Source organism: Corvus moneduloides, chromosome 27 (genome assembly GCF_009650955.1).
Source record: "Corvus moneduloides isolate bCorMon1 chromosome 27, bCorMon1.pri, whole genome shotgun sequence".
Taxonomy (NCBI): domain Eukaryota; kingdom Metazoa; phylum Chordata; class Aves; order Passeriformes; family Corvidae; genus Corvus; species Corvus moneduloides.
The window spans coordinates 3,464,703-3,479,853 of record NC_045502.1 but is presented as its reverse complement, the minus strand read 5'-3'; the positions used below and the strand labels follow the sequence as shown (position 1 = coordinate 3,479,853).

Here is a 15,151-nt window from a genome sequence, read left to right as displayed (position 1 = left end):
AAGAGGCTTTTCCTGGGGCTCTGTGTGGCGCATCCCAAAGCAAACCCCGTCCCAGCATCTCCTCCTCATCCCAGCTGCGGGATCGCTCTCTCTGCAGAGCTTGGCTGGGGTTGTTTTGGTCCGGCCATGGCCAGGGGATGCTGAAAGGGCTGATCCCAGAGGGTGAGGAAATCCTGGTTTTCCTGGTTTTGAGAAGGAAATGGGCTCAGAAGATCTGAGACGATCCCTGGGATAAGATTCCAATCACTCCATGGATTGCAGGAGCTGCCAGCAGCCAGGCCACGCACTGGGGGCTGTTGCACAGGATTTTATTCCCAGTTCTTCCCAAGCATCCAGTCCTCCTTCCTGGAATTAATTTTAATTCAAGACACTCTACAGCCTTTAAATATTACACCGGGGTCATGTGTGCTCCCACCTTTTTTAAATTAGCCAGGCCTGGGAGGAGGGAGATGAGGAATTCAGAAGGTTTTTACTGAAAACTGATTTTTTTCTGTTTTTTTTTTACTTAATTTTTGCTACAGGTCACCTTCTCCCAAACCATCCAATTCCCTTCCATGAAATGATGATGGTGATAATAATAATAATAAAAATAATAAAAATAGCTGCTTTTGATGGAGTGTTTTTCTATCCAGAGTTAAAAACTAAGGAAATTGGTGAGACCTTAACTTACCTTAAATATTGGATTCCATCAAGATTTACCGATTTCTAAGCTTGGGGTGAAGCTTTTTGAGGTGTTGGGGCAGAGAAGGGCAAATTCTGCTTTTTGGGGGTGAAGCTTTTTGAGGTGTTGGAGTGGAGAAGGGCAAATTCTGCTTTTTGGGGATGAAGCTTTTTGAGGTGTTGGGGCAGAGAAGGGCAAATTCTGCTTTTTGGGGGTGAAGCTTTTTGAGGTGTTGGAGTGGAGAGGAGCAAATTCTGCTTTTTGGGAGTGTGTGGTTTCCGATAAGGAAAAATTTTACCTGCTGATCCTCCTACCTGAGTCGCTGGTTCCTGGTTTTCCTGGTTTTGCTGATATTTCCGTGGGATCTGTTCTAGGCTCGGATGCCGACCATCCCCTCGGGACTGGGAGGCCGCTCTGGGATGGGTGCAGGTGGCGTTTAGGCTTCACCAGGTGGGGTTCTAGCCAAGCTCAGGGGTGAATCCAGCAGCTCTGGCAGCTCAGCTCCTCTCTCAGTATTTCAGAGCATCACTTCAGTGGAAATTCCACTTCTGGGTGTCAGCTCGAGGCTCGGAAGCAAAGCCTGTCATTCCCTCTCCCCGAGAAGCGCCGTGTTGCTGACTCCTTCCCTTCCCTTGCCTTTCCAGCTGTCCCATTCCCTCCCACGCAGCGGCTCACTCTGAAGGAGGTGTTTGAGGATGGGAAGCCGAGGCTCGACGTCCTCAAGAGCCACTTGGTGAAGGAAGGGCGGCTGGAGGAGGACGCGGCGCTGAAAATCATCAACGACGGCGCCGCCATCCTGAGGCACGAGAAGACCATGATCGAGGTGGAGGCTCCTATCACAGGTCAGAGCTCAGGGCTGGAGTCCTGAACAACAACCAGGATAAGCCCAGCAGGTTTTTTTGCCGTGTTCCTTCCACCCACAACAAGTTTTTTAACTCTCCTGAGCTCTCGGAAGAGAGGATTTTGCTGGTGCTCGCTCAGCTCTGCTCCTCGCTACTGTCGTGACCTTGCTTTTCTTAGCGTGGTAATTCTGTGCCTCTTTTGTGCTGTTCTTCCTCCCCCAGTGTGTGGTGACATCCACGGGCAGTTTTTCGACCTGATGAAGCTGTTTGAAGTCGGAGGATCACCCAATAACACCCGCTACCTCTTCCTGGGGGACTACGTGGACAGAGGCTACTTCAGTATAGAGGTGACAAAGGAAGCGGAGCCTGGGGGTGCTGGGGCTGAAGGAACCCAAAGTGTTGGACCTCAGTTAAAATTCAGCTCAGAATCAGTTCAAATGCAGCTCAGAAACAGTGAAATTCAACTCCGAATCAGTTCAAGTTCAGCTCAGAAACAGTGAAATTCAGCTCAGAATCAGTTCAAATTCAGCTCAGAAACAGTGAAATTCAGCTCAGAATCAGTTCAAATTCAGCTCAAAACCAGTGAAATTCAACTCCGAATCAGTTCAAATGCAGCTCAGAAACAGTGAAATTCAGCTCAGAATCAGTTCAAATGCAGCTCAGTAAAATACAGCTCAGAATCAGTTAAAACCAGCTCCAAATCAGTTCAGATTCAGCTCAGAATCACTAAAGTACAGCTCAGTTTCAATGAAATTCAGCTCAGAATCAATTAAGTGCGACTCAGGATCAGTTAAATACAGCTCAAAATCAATTAAATGCAGGTCAGAATAGTTGAAATACATCTCAGAATCAGTAAAATACAACTCGGAATCAGTAAAATACAACTCGGAATCAGTTAAATTCAGCTCAGAATCAGTTTAAATACAGCTCAGTAAAATGCAGCTCAGACTCAATTAAATCCAGCTCAGACTCGGTTAAATGCAACTCAAAATCAAGTCAATTCAGCTCAGAATGAGCTCAAATACAGCTCAGAATCACTCCAAACACTAAACCCAGATCTCTCATGCTGGATTTACCCTCCAGGCGAGTTCTGCATGGGATGAAAACGATGTTGATAACTGCCAGTGGGATTTTGGGCAGGAAAATGATGCCCCAATGCCATGACTGAGCTTTGGATCCTTGTGCAGTGACAATGAAGTGGCAGCGAGGGGGTTAAAGCCTGAACTCTGCCCTCTGGAGTGGAGTTTTAATGTCACTTGGAGCTGTCACTCAGGGGCAGCAGAGGGACAGGGGATGGTGCAGGATCCCACCAGGCAGTGGGGAGCAAAAACCTGCAGGATTCAGCTGAGCAGGAAGAGAAAGGGCCACGTGCCTGAGTCACTGCTTCCCTCTGGAAACACGGGAATGGGGTCAGGAGAAAGGAGCAAAAGTCACCTGGGCTGGGACGGGGCCATGCAGCTCCCTGGGATGCCACGAGCCTGAACTGGGCAGTGCTGGGAGTTACTGGTCTGCAGGAGGAAGGGTTCAGTGGATCCCAGCGGCTGCTGCTGGCTCAGTGGAGAGCTGGGATGGGACAGGAAGGGACAGCTATTAGCAAATGCCACAAATCCCGAGGGATTGCAGCCATCTGGATTCACAGAGGCAGGGCCGAGTGGAAGTGGAGCACTTATCCCAGTTGGAAGCAAAGTAAGGGAGGGCTTTTGGGGCAGCAGGGGCCTGAAAGGTGGCAGAAATCAGCTGGAATAAGAGAGGGACTGATTTCTCTTGGAAAAGAAGAGGCTGTGGGAACAGCCGAGCCGCTGGGTGTGCAGAGGAATCTTACCCAGTGAAAATTTTTGGGGTGGAAGTGTCAGGGATGAGTGCGAGAGGTTCTTTGAAGGATTCTGCAGAGGATTTCGGGAGAGCAGGGCCGACAGCTTGAGCTCCAGCAGCCCCTGGCTCCCTTCCAGCCCCGCGCTCCGGAATCCTGACAGGGAGCCAAGGTGTGACGAGGAGCCGCTTCCAGGGGAGCGGGGACGGATGGAGCAGAGGTGGGGCTGGGGCTGCTGGGATTTTTTGGGATTTGGGGTGGTGCTGGCAGGAGGAGCCCCCCAGGGAGGAAGGAGAAGGACACATCCTACTGCTCCTCAGGGTTGCTGGGCTGGGTTTGCAGTGGGAGTGTGTTTACCTGGAAAAGGGATTGTGTTCCCCCACAGCAGCTCCTCCTGAGGTCACGGGGATTTTTGTGGTGTTAACCAAGGAACCTTCAAATGAGAGGTGTTGGGCCCTGTGTCTGTGTGTGGATTCTGTAGATCCAAGGTGGGAAAGTGCTGCTCCCACTCTTTGCTCTTAGCCCAGGATTGCTCTGACACGGAGATTTTACTCCCAGATCTCCAGAAGTGCTGGGGATCAGCACCCTGGTGTCTCCGTGCTGGGATCACCACAGAACCATGGAATGGTTTGGGTTGGAAAGAACCTTAAATCCCATCTTATTCCACTCTCTGCCCTGGGCAGGGACACCTTCCACTATCCCAGGTGCTCTAAGCCCTGTCCAGCCTGGCCTTGGACACTTCCAGAGATGAGGAATTCTCTCCCAGCCTCTCTGGGCAACCTGTGCCAGGGCCTCCCCACCCTCACAGGGAAGAAATTCTTCCCAATATCCCATCTAAGCCCCCTTTTAGTTCAAATCCATGCCCACTTTTCCTCTCTGCTGTGATAATATGGAAGAATTCCAGGTGATGGATGATGCTTGGAGAGCAGAGGTGGTGGGGCAAAAAAACCCCGATGTTTTATTTCCTGCTTCTTTTGCCTCTCCTCCTTCCCTTTCCCCGCCCCATGTTGCAGCAGGAATGCCACGGATTCCCCCTGGAGCTGACTCTGATCCCACAGCTCAGGGTGGGCTTTGACGGGCACAGGCAGGGGCTGCTCCAAACATCAGGATAAGGCAGGATCCGGAATGTTTGATTCCCGTGTGCCTCTCCCTCCCACCTCCTGCACTGTGCTGGATGAGATTCCCACCTGGACGTGCAAAACCTGGGTCCTGCAGTAAAACAGCAGCAGGTTTGGAGTATCCCAGAGGCTGAGGGATGGAAAAGCATCCAGGTTTCCCTGTGATGTGACTGCTGGGAAGGTGGGGAGCAGCCTCCCGAGTCACCACACAAACCTGTGCATCCGTGGGGAGATGATCCAGAGCCCGCCCGGAGCAGCTGGGGGTGTCCTGAGCAGAGCCAGGAGCTGGACTCGCTGCTCCCTGTGGATTCCTTCCAGCTCAGGATATTCCACAACCCTACAACCGTGACCTTTTAACGGGATGAAATAGGAGGGGATGGTTTAATTGCATCCTGCTGCAGGAAACAAGGTGCCAGAGCAGGGGCCAAGGAGGTGGAAGGGCCAAATACCCCTTCCAGGTGTTCCCCGTGGCTCCAGGCATTTGGTTGTCCAGGTAAAAGGAGGAATTTGTGGCTCAGACAAAACCTTTCAAACCCGCCCCCCCCTCCCCCCAAAGCCTCTCCGTTCATGAGCTCAGCTGGATGTCGGCAACAAATCATTCAACAAATTCTTGCTGGGCCTCTGGCTTAGGGAAATTCTCATTTAAAAACATGAATTCCCAGTATAATGAGGCCATGAAAAGTGCATTGGTTGTTGTTTTTTAGCTGGTTTTTTTTTTTTTTTAAAGAAAAGAATTGTGAGGGGAGAGGAGAGGGAAAGAACCGTGTGAAAGCTGGAATGCTGCCGGAAGGGAACTCTGGGAAGGGTTTGCTGTCCCAAACCCGCTGTGACAGCGAGACTGAGCGGTCACAGATCCCAGCCCCAGAGCTCAGGGCTGACAGGCAGCACGGAAATCAGGATGAACTCCTCCTTGATGAGGCAGGGCTCTGCTGAAGGATTCTCCCACCAGCTTCCCAGTGGGAAAAACGCTCCTTTCGTTAAGGTTTTAGTCCCAAATCCCAGCATGGCACAAGAGAGGTCTGTGCTCGTGGGGGGGAAGGACCATCCTGGTCCATGAGGCTGCAGTACAATGAATAGAATGGTTTTGTTAAATTAGAAAGTGAAACAATTCTCATGAGCAGAAATAGAATCCGTGGAAAGAGGAGATTTGTCGGGAGAAGTGGGATGATAATGGCATGCACCTTTCCCAGGCCAGTTCTTCCAATCAGGCCAGGACACATGATTGCTGTCTAATCATGGAATTATATCTTAATCTTTATTTAATGCACTTTTTTTCCAGAATAATATTAAAGAGATCCAGTTAGCTCTGCAAGGTGTGGATTTTTTGCCTGGATATGGGAGTTTTGCCTCTGTTCCTACTCTGGAAGACCTGGCAGGTTCCATGTGTAAAAACTTCCCTAAAATGCCAGGTTTTGGGAATGGTGAGACAGGTCACGGTGGGGGCAGGTTTGGCACCAGCCCCTCTTGCATTTTTGGGGTTGCAAGTCCCAATTCCTCTTGGAATTCCCTCCCTGTGGCCTGCTGAGCTTTCCCTTTCCAAGTGGATCAAACCCTTGGCTTTGGGCTTCGCACCGAGAGGCAGAAGAAGGAGAGGAGGAGATTACTTGAGATTATTTAAACCCAAAAAGCTGTGACTGCCTGGATTTGCTCCTTGGCTGTTGCAGAGAGGCAGTGATCAATTCCTGGGCACGGCGCCGGGAAAGGCTGGGAAAGGGATCCGTGCAAAACACCAGGAAGCATCCGAGGCATGCGAGTGTAGAAACTCCCTCATTCTTCACTCCAGCCCCTCTGGAGCCCTCGAGGGCTCTTCAATGTCCTTTACTCTGTGTCCTCCTGGTACCTGGCAGTCCCCACATCCTTGGGAAGTGCCTCCAACCACCGGGAATGGTCGCTCTCCACATCCCTGGTGTGTCCAGGAAGAATTGTGGTGCTAAATTCAAGCCCGTTTTGCTTTAAAGCCCTTCAAATGTGTTTTAAAACCTCTCTTCTGCAAGCTGCCAACCTTCCGTGCATCCCAAACCCTCCCCTATTGATGCTGCTGTATCTCTGCCTTGCTTTGATGCCAGGGCTGGTTCTTCCTCCAAGTCATTTGCTTCATTTATAGCAACTCCCAAGTTCTCCTGCCAGCCCAGAAAAGTGACATTTCGCTTGCAAACACAGGGAGGTTAAAGCTTTAAATCCCAGAATAATTATAAATGGTTTTGTTGGGAGCATTCCTCCTGGTAACAGATGCAATAAAACATGATTCTGCTACTGGCCTTGGCCCCGTTCTCTTTCAGAATTCCGAATTAATCAAGTTGTTAATGTGGGGTTGAATTCCAAGTGAGACACAGGCGGTGCTTTACAGCTCCTTGGGGTTTTTGGGATCAGCTGGGATGATTCATGCAGAGCTTACCTTGCAGGTTCAGTGCTTAAACACTGAGCCAGATCTCAGCTGTCAGTGCTGGGAACCGGCTGGGAGCTGGTTCCTTTGGGTTCTGGAGGTTGTTCGCAGCTGGCTCCCGGGGATCTGTGCCCCGGATCAGGGATGTTGGAGGCTGTAAAACCATTCACAGACTTGCTGGTGGTCCCATTCCCCAGGCGTGTCCTGCAGCCTGTCAGCCTCGAGGGTAAGCTCCTATTAGAGACTTTAATCCAGCTCCTGGAGCTTGCTGTCGCTCTGGATTGTCCACATCAACAAGGGAAATGTGATAACATTTCCCCGTGCGAGATAACAGCCGATGCTGCTGTCGGCCGACAGCACAGAGCCCACGGGGGTGAGTGAGCCCTCCCTGCCTCCCAGCCCTACCCTCAGGCTTTTTTTGGGAAGCCAGCATGCAATATTTCTGCTAAAAACCCCCGTTTCAGGCTGATTTTAGTCTGAGCCTCCTCAAAGGCGCCGGCTTTGCAGGTGTTGCTGCTCAGGGAGGGGATGTGGAAAGCCCTTTTCAAAGCCAGAGAGCTTTGCTAAGCTCAGCTTGCTTTTTGGGCTCAGCTTTTCCTGTTTTGAGCTTGAACTTCACATGACTGTGGCATAAGCAAAAAAACCGGGGGGGGGGGGGGGGAAATCAGTGGGGAAGATGAAGTTGAATTTTCCGATTGTTTCGTGGACAAATGGCTGCCTGCTCCCCTCGCTGCTCTCCATCCCAGCGGAACATCTGGAGCAAACAGCTGGTTCTGCTTTGCTGCTCTGAAAAAGGGGTTTTTTCCTTGGGTTTGTGCTGGAAGCAAAGCTGCCCGCACCCAGCCCCAAGCTGCTCTCTGTTGGCTACGACCTCATTTGTCACTTCTCCAAGTCAGCCCTAATATAGAGAAATCCCAGTGGCTTCTCCCCACTTGGCCAGGAGGAGATCCACTGCCCGTTATGGAGCTGGGTTCCACTTTGGGTGTCTTCCCAGAACCTCTTAGTGCAGTCTCAGGCTGCTCAGTGCCCTGGAAAAGGATTTCATGACATCCCTTCCTTGCCTCTCTTGCAGTGCGTGCTGTATTTATGGAGTTTAAAGATAAATCATCCCAAAACATTGTTCCTCCTTCGAGGGAACCACGAGTGCAGGCACCTCACAGAATACTTCACCTTCAAGCAGGAATGTAAGTAGCAGCAGTGGGAGAAGGGTTTGAATCCATTTAAATAATACATTTTTAAATATATTTTGGAAAAAAAAGGTGGTGTGAGAAGGCGTGGGCTTCAATTTTTGTGCCTCTGAGTGGCATCAGAGCTGTAAAAACCTGTTGTCTTGTTTTCCTGCTCTTCTGTTTCAAGCCCTGCTATAAAAAATACCCCAAACCCCAAATCTCTTAAGTTCTGCTAAGCACCAAATGTGGCCTTTTAGTTTCAAAGACTGAGCGTGGATGGAAGAAATGGGAACACTTCTCCCCTGATGAGCCAGGCACACACATCCTCCCCTCCCTGACTTCCAGGCCCAGCAACGTGTAATCAGTGCCAGAAGACTTCCAGCTCCAGATTGTGCAGCTGGGATCAGTGACTGCAGTTGGAAACAGGGGAAGGATTTGCTCCTCCCTGTTTGCAGCGGGGAGGATTATTTACCTTTCAGCTCGTTGCAGTTAAGAGATGGGTTTGTGCACAGCGTTTGAGCATTTCTAAAGCAGTGATGAGGAAAGGTCAGGCCATGATGGATGACTGTCATTCCAAGCAGTAAAAGAGGGAGAGAGCTCAATGCAAAGCTCCTTTAGGGAATTCTTGCTCAAGGACCCGGCCTCAAGAGAGAATTCTGAGTCCAGTCTTTATCCTGTCAGCTCTGGGTGCTGTTGGATGGGGGAAGGCTCACAGGCGATGAGGCCCTGTTCTGTGTGCTCAGGAATGAGCTGGAAAACACCTCCCAGCTCTGTGCTGGATGCTGTATCCATCACCTGGGCACAGGTGAGCTCCTGGTGAGCTGTGCCCAGCCTGAACCAGGTGACGGGGTTGGGTTTTTTCCCTTGGGAAAACAGGAGGTGCTGCTTTTCCCCTTCCTTGAAAACCCATCAGTGCCTCTGAAATGAGGATGTTTCTGAGCATGTTTGAGGTCTGGTGTAAGAGCCAAACTGCCTTGGAAAGGCCGTGGTGTCCCTGTTGAATGTATGGGAACATCCTCTTCCCATCTGCCCTCGCTGGGATTGTCATCCCTGAAAGATCCAGTGGGAAGATCCATTTCCATGGGTAAATCCTGCCTCCCAGCACCTGTGTCCAGCTGGAAAGGCAATTCCTGCCCTCTATGGCTGTGTGATGCTGCTGTGCCAAATTCAGCAGGGAAGATGAGTCTAGAGGAGCAGCAGGGCCGTGGGGAAGTGATGGGGTGGCTTTATCAGCATCCCAAATTTTTTCCATGCTCCCAATTTTCATGATGTGGAAACACCTCATCTCTTTTGTATTGATCTCAGTGCAGGTGGTGTAGAAAACAACTCGAAGGGTGGTGAATATTCTTGTCCAACTCCAGATTAAAGAAACCTTTTCCTTTCCACACCTAACAGTTATTTTCCAAGTCAGTATTTTCACAAACAGGTGCAAAGTTGGATTCCCAGTCAGTATTTCCACAAACACACAGGTGCAAAGTTGGATTCCCAGTCAGCATTTCCACAAACACACAGGTGCAAAGCTGGAATCCAAGTCAGTATTTCCACAAACATACAGGTGCAAAGCTGGAATCCAAGTCAGTATTTTCACAAACAGGTGCAAAGCTGGATTCCCAGTCAGTATTTCCACAAACACACAGGTGCAAAGCTGGATTTGTGGGCCACGGACCTGGAGCTTCCATATCAGGGTTCCTTGGATTTATTGATCAGCACTTTGGCCCATCAGAGCTTGATCAAATTCCTTCTTCCCAGGTCGAATCAAGTACTCGGAGCGAGTGTACGACGCGTGCATGGATACCTTCGACTGTCTTCCTCTCGCTGCCCTCCTCAACCAGCAATTCCTGTGTGTCCACGGGGGCCTGTCTCCAGAAATCACGTGTCTAGATGACATTAGGAAAGTAAGTCAGCTCCCTGGGCTCTTCCCTTCACTCCCAACTCCCTGTGGGCTTGACTCCTGCATGGATTTGGGATGTTTTTCCTGCCACAGCTCCTGCTGATGTTGTGTCCCCTCTCCAGTTAGACAGGTTTAAGGAGCCTCCAGCCTTTGGTCCGATGTGTGACCTGCTGTGGTCGGATCCCTCGGAGGATTACGGCAACGAGAAAACCCTGGAGCATTTTGCCCACAACACTGTCCGAGGCTGCTCCTATTTCTACAGGTGAGGGGTGTTTTAGGGGCCACTTTGTCCCCCCTCACACTAAAATCACCGTTCAGGCCGCTCCGTGTACCTGAAATTCTCCTTGCTTGGCTCTAATGCACAAATTCTTGCTTGTTTTTTCTCCTCCTGTAACACTGAGCTGTCTTTGGGTAAGTTACTGTATGGAATTGGGGTCTCAGACAGCAGAGGTGCTTTGTTGGTGCCCTGTGAGTGGTTTCCGGTGCCTCTAGGAAATAATCTTCCCTTGCTAAAAAAGAAGGATTTGTGCTGGCAGTCCACTCACAGGGAGGGTTTAACAGAACCCTTTGCAATTAATTTTTGAATGATAAAACAATATTTTGGGGTGCTGGACAGAAACTGGATGTTCTCTGCAATGGCTGCTCCCTGAAGCCGAGACCACCCTTGCTCTGTGCTCTCCTTTGCTCCCTGCTGAGCTCTCCTCGCTTTTTGTTTTCCAGTTACCCTGCAGTGTGTGAATTTTTGCAGAACAATAGTTTGTTATCCGTAATCCGAGCTCACGAAGCCCAGGATGCTGGGTAAGTGCTGCAGCCCAGGGGCTGGGCGGGGTTTGGGCCGTGCTGGGCCGGGTTTAACTCGGTGCCGTGTTTTTGCAGGTACCGAATGTACAGGAAGAGCCAGACCACGGGCTTTCCCTCGTTAATCACAATCTTCTCTGCACCAAATTACTTAGATGTCTATAACAACAAGGGTAAGGCCAGGGCTCTGCTGCTCTTGTGGGGGGTCAGGAAATCCCTCTCCCACTCTGCTCTCCCAAAATCACAGGATAATTTAAGTTGGAAAAGAGCTCCAAGACCATCGAGTCCAACCCGTGCCCCATCCCCACCTTGTCACTGCCACTTCCATCATTCCTTGGACACTCCCAGGGATGGGCACTCCAAACCTCCCTGGGCAGCCCCTGCCAAGGCCTGAGCACCCTTTCCATGGGGAAATTCCCGCTGCTGTCCACCCTGAGCCTGCCCTGGCCCAGCCTGAGGCCGTTCCCTCTCCTCCTGTCCCTGTTCCCTGCGAGCAGAGCCCGACCCCCCCGGCTGCCCCCTCCTGTCAGGGACTTGTGCAGAGCCACAAGGTCCCCCCTGATCCCCCTTTGCTCCAGGCTGAGCCCCTTTCCCAGCTCCCTCAGGAGTTCTCCAGCCCCTTCCCCAGCTCCATTCCCTTCCCTGGATTCACTCCAGCCCCTCCATGAGGGTCCCAGAACTGGACACAGCACTCAGGGCACCTCCCCAGTGCCCAGCACAGAGGGACAATCCCTGCCCGGCTCCAGCTGCCGCCACACTGGTTTTGATACAAAAAATACACTATTTTTGATACAAAACCCTCTCCTCCAGCCGCATTCTTGTGCCTGGAATGAAAGAGAGCTTTGTGTGCTGAGCTGAAGTGGTTGACTTAATGTGTTACTGCGGCAATTAACTGCGGAGTCATAAGGGCTGGAATAAAGCTTTCATTCCCAGCCACGGGACAACGGAGCCCTGTTGGTGGATGCTGCCATCCCACTGAAGCTGATAGTGTAGGAGAGCTTTCCCCTTCCCTCTGCCCCTAAACCGTGGGAGTCATGGAGGAATTTTCTCCTGCTGTGGGGTTTTTCACCCCTCGCTTTGGATCTTGGCTCTGTTTGAGCTTCGCTGTTCTAAGCTGAGAACCGGCCTGAGGAAATGAAAAATTTTAGCTTAAACCTTCTCATTTTGGGGAGTTGGTAGCTTGACTCTACACGAGTGTAACCTGGTGTTGATAATGAAGTTTTTTTAACACTGGTGCAACTTCCAGAGGGAGCCAGGCTGGGAGAGCTGGGGGATGAGAGAGGAAAACACTCCAGGGAGAGCTCTGAGCTCCTTGCAGGGCCTAAAGGAGCTCCAGGAGAGCTGGAGAGGGACTGGGGACAGGGGATGGAGGGACAGGACACAGGGAATGGCTTCCCAGTGCCAGAGGGCAGGGCTGGATGGGATTTTGGGAAGGAATTCCTGTCTATGAGGGTGGGGAGGGGCTGGGATGGAATTCCCAGAGGAGCTGTGGCTGCCCCTGGATCCCTGGAAGTGCCCAAGGCCGGGTTGGAGCAGCCTGGGACAGTGGAAGGTGTCCCTGTCCGTGGCAGGGGTGGCACTGGCTGATCCTTAATATCCCTTCCCACCCATCCCATTCCAGGATTTCCCACCCAGCCCATTCCAGGATTTCTCAGTGCTCAGTGCCCGTGGACATTTGTTCTCTTTCCCTTTCCTCTCCCAGCTGCTGTACTGAAATACGAAAACAACGTCATGAACATCAGGCAGTTCAACTGTTCCCCTCACCCCTACTGGCTTCCAAACTTCATGGATGTCTTCACATGGTCTTTGCCTTTCGTAGGGGAAAAGGGTAAGAGAGATTTGGGTTTTTATTCCAAGTTCCCGATGCCTGATCCTCACATCCTGAGTGTCAGAATCCTGTCCCATAGCACTGGGAGACTGTTGCAGCTCTGGGCAGCACAGGAGAGCAGTTGAGGCTCCACAGATCTGCATTACTGGGTTAAATTCTCGCAAAAACAGCTGTTGGTACCTGTTTGAAAAAGCTTTTCCCGATAAACCCCTCCTTCCTTGCTCTTTCTGCATTGCTGGTGGAGCTGATCTTGGGTGCTGTAGCCCCACCTCAGAATCTGGAGACGTTTCTCTTGGTTTGCAACGGAGGAATTAAAAATTCCTGTTGGCTCCAGGCCCACCAAAAAGGAAGCATTCATTTCAATCCAAGGCTTATTTCGTTCTGGAGAAGGCGAGGCAGCTTAAAATATGACCAAGACTTTGCCTCAGCTTTTCACCAAAAGGATTTTTACCTCTCCTGATGAGCTTAAATTCCACCCCTGTCCTGTATGTTTGGGGTGTGGCTTCAACCTCACAACTTCCAAAGGGTTTTTTTGACTTTGAGGCACCAAAGGTCGAATCCCACCGCCCCCCTCCCCTTCCCCAAATTTGGCCCTTCTCGGAGCCAGGTGGCTGTGGCGCGGGTGGGGATGGGGAGGGGGGGACCTTGAGGGAGCTCAGGCTGTTCTGCAGGAATGTTGGCACCTCATTGCCCACGTCTGGTTCCTCTGTGATGTGCTTGGCCTGCATCCACCTCCTTGGCAGAAGATGCAGCGTGTGTCGTCTGCTCCGGCGCCGCTGCGGGTACCAGCAGGCTGTGCCTAAAAGTGTCTTTAGGCTCCCGTTTGCAGGGGACAGACGACCTTGAAATCCTCCCCTCGTCCTCCAAACCTCTCCACGTGCCCCGGGCCTCTCTGACCTCGCTGTCTGTGCCTCTTGCAGTCACCGAGATGCTCGTGAACATCCTCAACATCTGCTCCGATGACGAGCTGATTTCGGATGGCGACGAGACGTTGGAAGGTAAAATATCCCTGCTGGCACCTGAGAGCAGCAGGGGGAAAGGCTGGGGAAGGTCTTTGATGCCTGAGCAGCACTTGATTTATAGCTGGATGCCCAGCCAGGGTCTCCAGTTCCTTTTTGCCCAACCTTTGTGCAGTTCTGGGTAGGGAACATTATTTTTATTTTTTTTTTCTCCTTTGCTGTTCAGTCACAGAGAAATTAAACATTCACTGCGACAGACACTTCTTGCCAGCTACTCTGGGAATGGTTTCCTGCTCCTTACACAGGCTGCTGGTTATTTTTTCCCCCAATTCAGAATTTTCAGCACCAAAATAGCCACCCGATCTTCTCATCTGTTGCAGTGAACTCCTCTGTAAAGCGGTTTCTCATGTCACCCCCCCCCCCCCAAAACACACACATTTTGGCCCTGGTTTTAAGCAGTGCATGAAGGGGACAAATCAGTGGCTGAGCTGATGAGCAGTTTGGATTTTGGGGGGACACAGGAGCGAGGTGGTGACCTGAGGAAGCTGAGGCAGCCATGGGGGGCAGCGAGAAGGGGGGCCTGAGCTGCTTCGGCCCCAGGTGGAGACTCTAACCCGCTTCTCCCATTGCATTTCCGTTTTGTTTTTTGGTTTTGTTTTTTCTTTCCTCCCTCCCATGAAAATTAAATTTGTTTCTTCTATCTCTGTCTTCATCTACTTGTTTCTTGGTGTCTCCTCTCCCTGAAGATCACTACATTTCAAGCTATCCGAAAGGTACCCAGCTAGAATTTGCTACGAGCTTAATTATCACTGCCTGTGCCACCAGATCCTTGAAGTGGATTTCCAGAGCTGACTAGTGGGGCAGTCTCTTCATCCCCTTTCAGTTTTAACATAAGCTCCATGTGTTTTTTAACCCTTCTGCGTTCCTCCAGGAACTAGAGAAACGGGGGTCACGTTTCTACCTGATTCTGAATGCAGCCACGTAGTGCATGGCTGAGCCATGGTGCATGTTAGCCCTGGGTTTGGCTTCCCTGTCCTGATGTGTACTGGGCCATGTGAGGAATCTCAGCTGAGAGGAGATGGATTTGTTCCCTCTTTTGACCTGAATTTTCCCTTTGGTTTCAGCTCCCTCCATGCTTTTTTTGGTTTCCTCTCTCCCGTTGGGTCCGTAGAGCGGAAGGGCAGTTCCCCCCCGTCCCGTTGTGTCCGTGTGGGGTCAGAGCAGAGCTGCCAGGCTCCGGCCAGCCCTTCCCCGTGCTCCTTGGATGCCAAAGCTGATGCTTGCGTGCCACTGCGGGCGAGCACAGCGGTGCCCATCAGCCGTCAGATCCCTCCGTGCTCTGCCTTGCAAACTGTGTCCTCATGGCTGAGTCATTTGTGTCACATCCTGTGCAGTGTGAGCCCACCTGGAGACCTCCCCGAATCCGTGTCCTGTGCTGGTGGTTCTACTCTCTTTAGCCCTCTCGAGTTCCGTGTGCCATCTCGTTGGTGTTGCCCTCCTCGCTGCCATCCTGGTGCCATCCTGATGCCATCCTGATGCCATCCTTCCAGCACCGTTCTCTCTCCGGTGTAGCTGTGAATCTGTAAAACCATGATTTTCTTTTCCTGGAGTCAGGCAGGTGCTTCATGCTGACGTTCTCTGGAGAGCAGGAAACCTCCAACGTGCTGCTGTTTGCTCTTTTCTCTCCCTAAG

At 51.3% G+C, this 15,151-nt stretch overlaps 1 protein-coding gene and 1 long non-coding RNA gene across 5 annotated transcripts in view; one reads left to right on the top strand and one right to left on the bottom strand.

The window, feature by feature from the left end:
- The window catches only part of PPP3CC (protein phosphatase 3 catalytic subunit gamma), a 38,272-nt gene that overhangs the window by 14,844 nt on the left and 8,277 nt on the right, over positions 1-15,151 (top strand). For 3 of the 4 annotated variants that reach the window (XM_032092019.1, XM_032092022.1, XM_032092021.1), the window contains exons 2-10: positions 1,306-1,503; positions 1,726-1,850; positions 7,887-7,998; positions 9,733-9,878; positions 9,997-10,136; positions 10,595-10,672; positions 10,751-10,845; positions 12,375-12,500; positions 13,421-13,498. In XM_032092019.1, coding sequence (XP_031947910.1) covers positions 1,306-1,503; positions 1,726-1,850; positions 7,887-7,998; positions 9,733-9,878; positions 9,997-10,136; positions 10,595-10,672; positions 10,751-10,845; positions 12,375-12,500; positions 13,421-13,498 — 1,098 coding nt within the window. Of the gene's footprint in view, positions 1-1,305; positions 1,504-1,725; positions 1,851-7,886; positions 7,999-9,732; positions 9,879-9,996; positions 10,137-10,594; positions 10,673-10,750; positions 10,846-12,374; positions 12,501-13,420; positions 13,499-14,205; positions 15,123-15,151 lie in introns of those variants that run through there. The other variant, XM_032092023.1, reaches the window with a different exon arrangement.
- On the bottom strand, positions 4,390-6,912 carry LOC116435592. The gene is made up of 3 exons (XR_004236796.1): positions 6,827-6,912; positions 4,646-4,781; positions 4,390-4,522 (listed from the first exon to the last, which is right to left on the bottom strand). It is a non-coding gene; the product is annotated as an uncharacterized LOC116435592 (long non-coding RNA).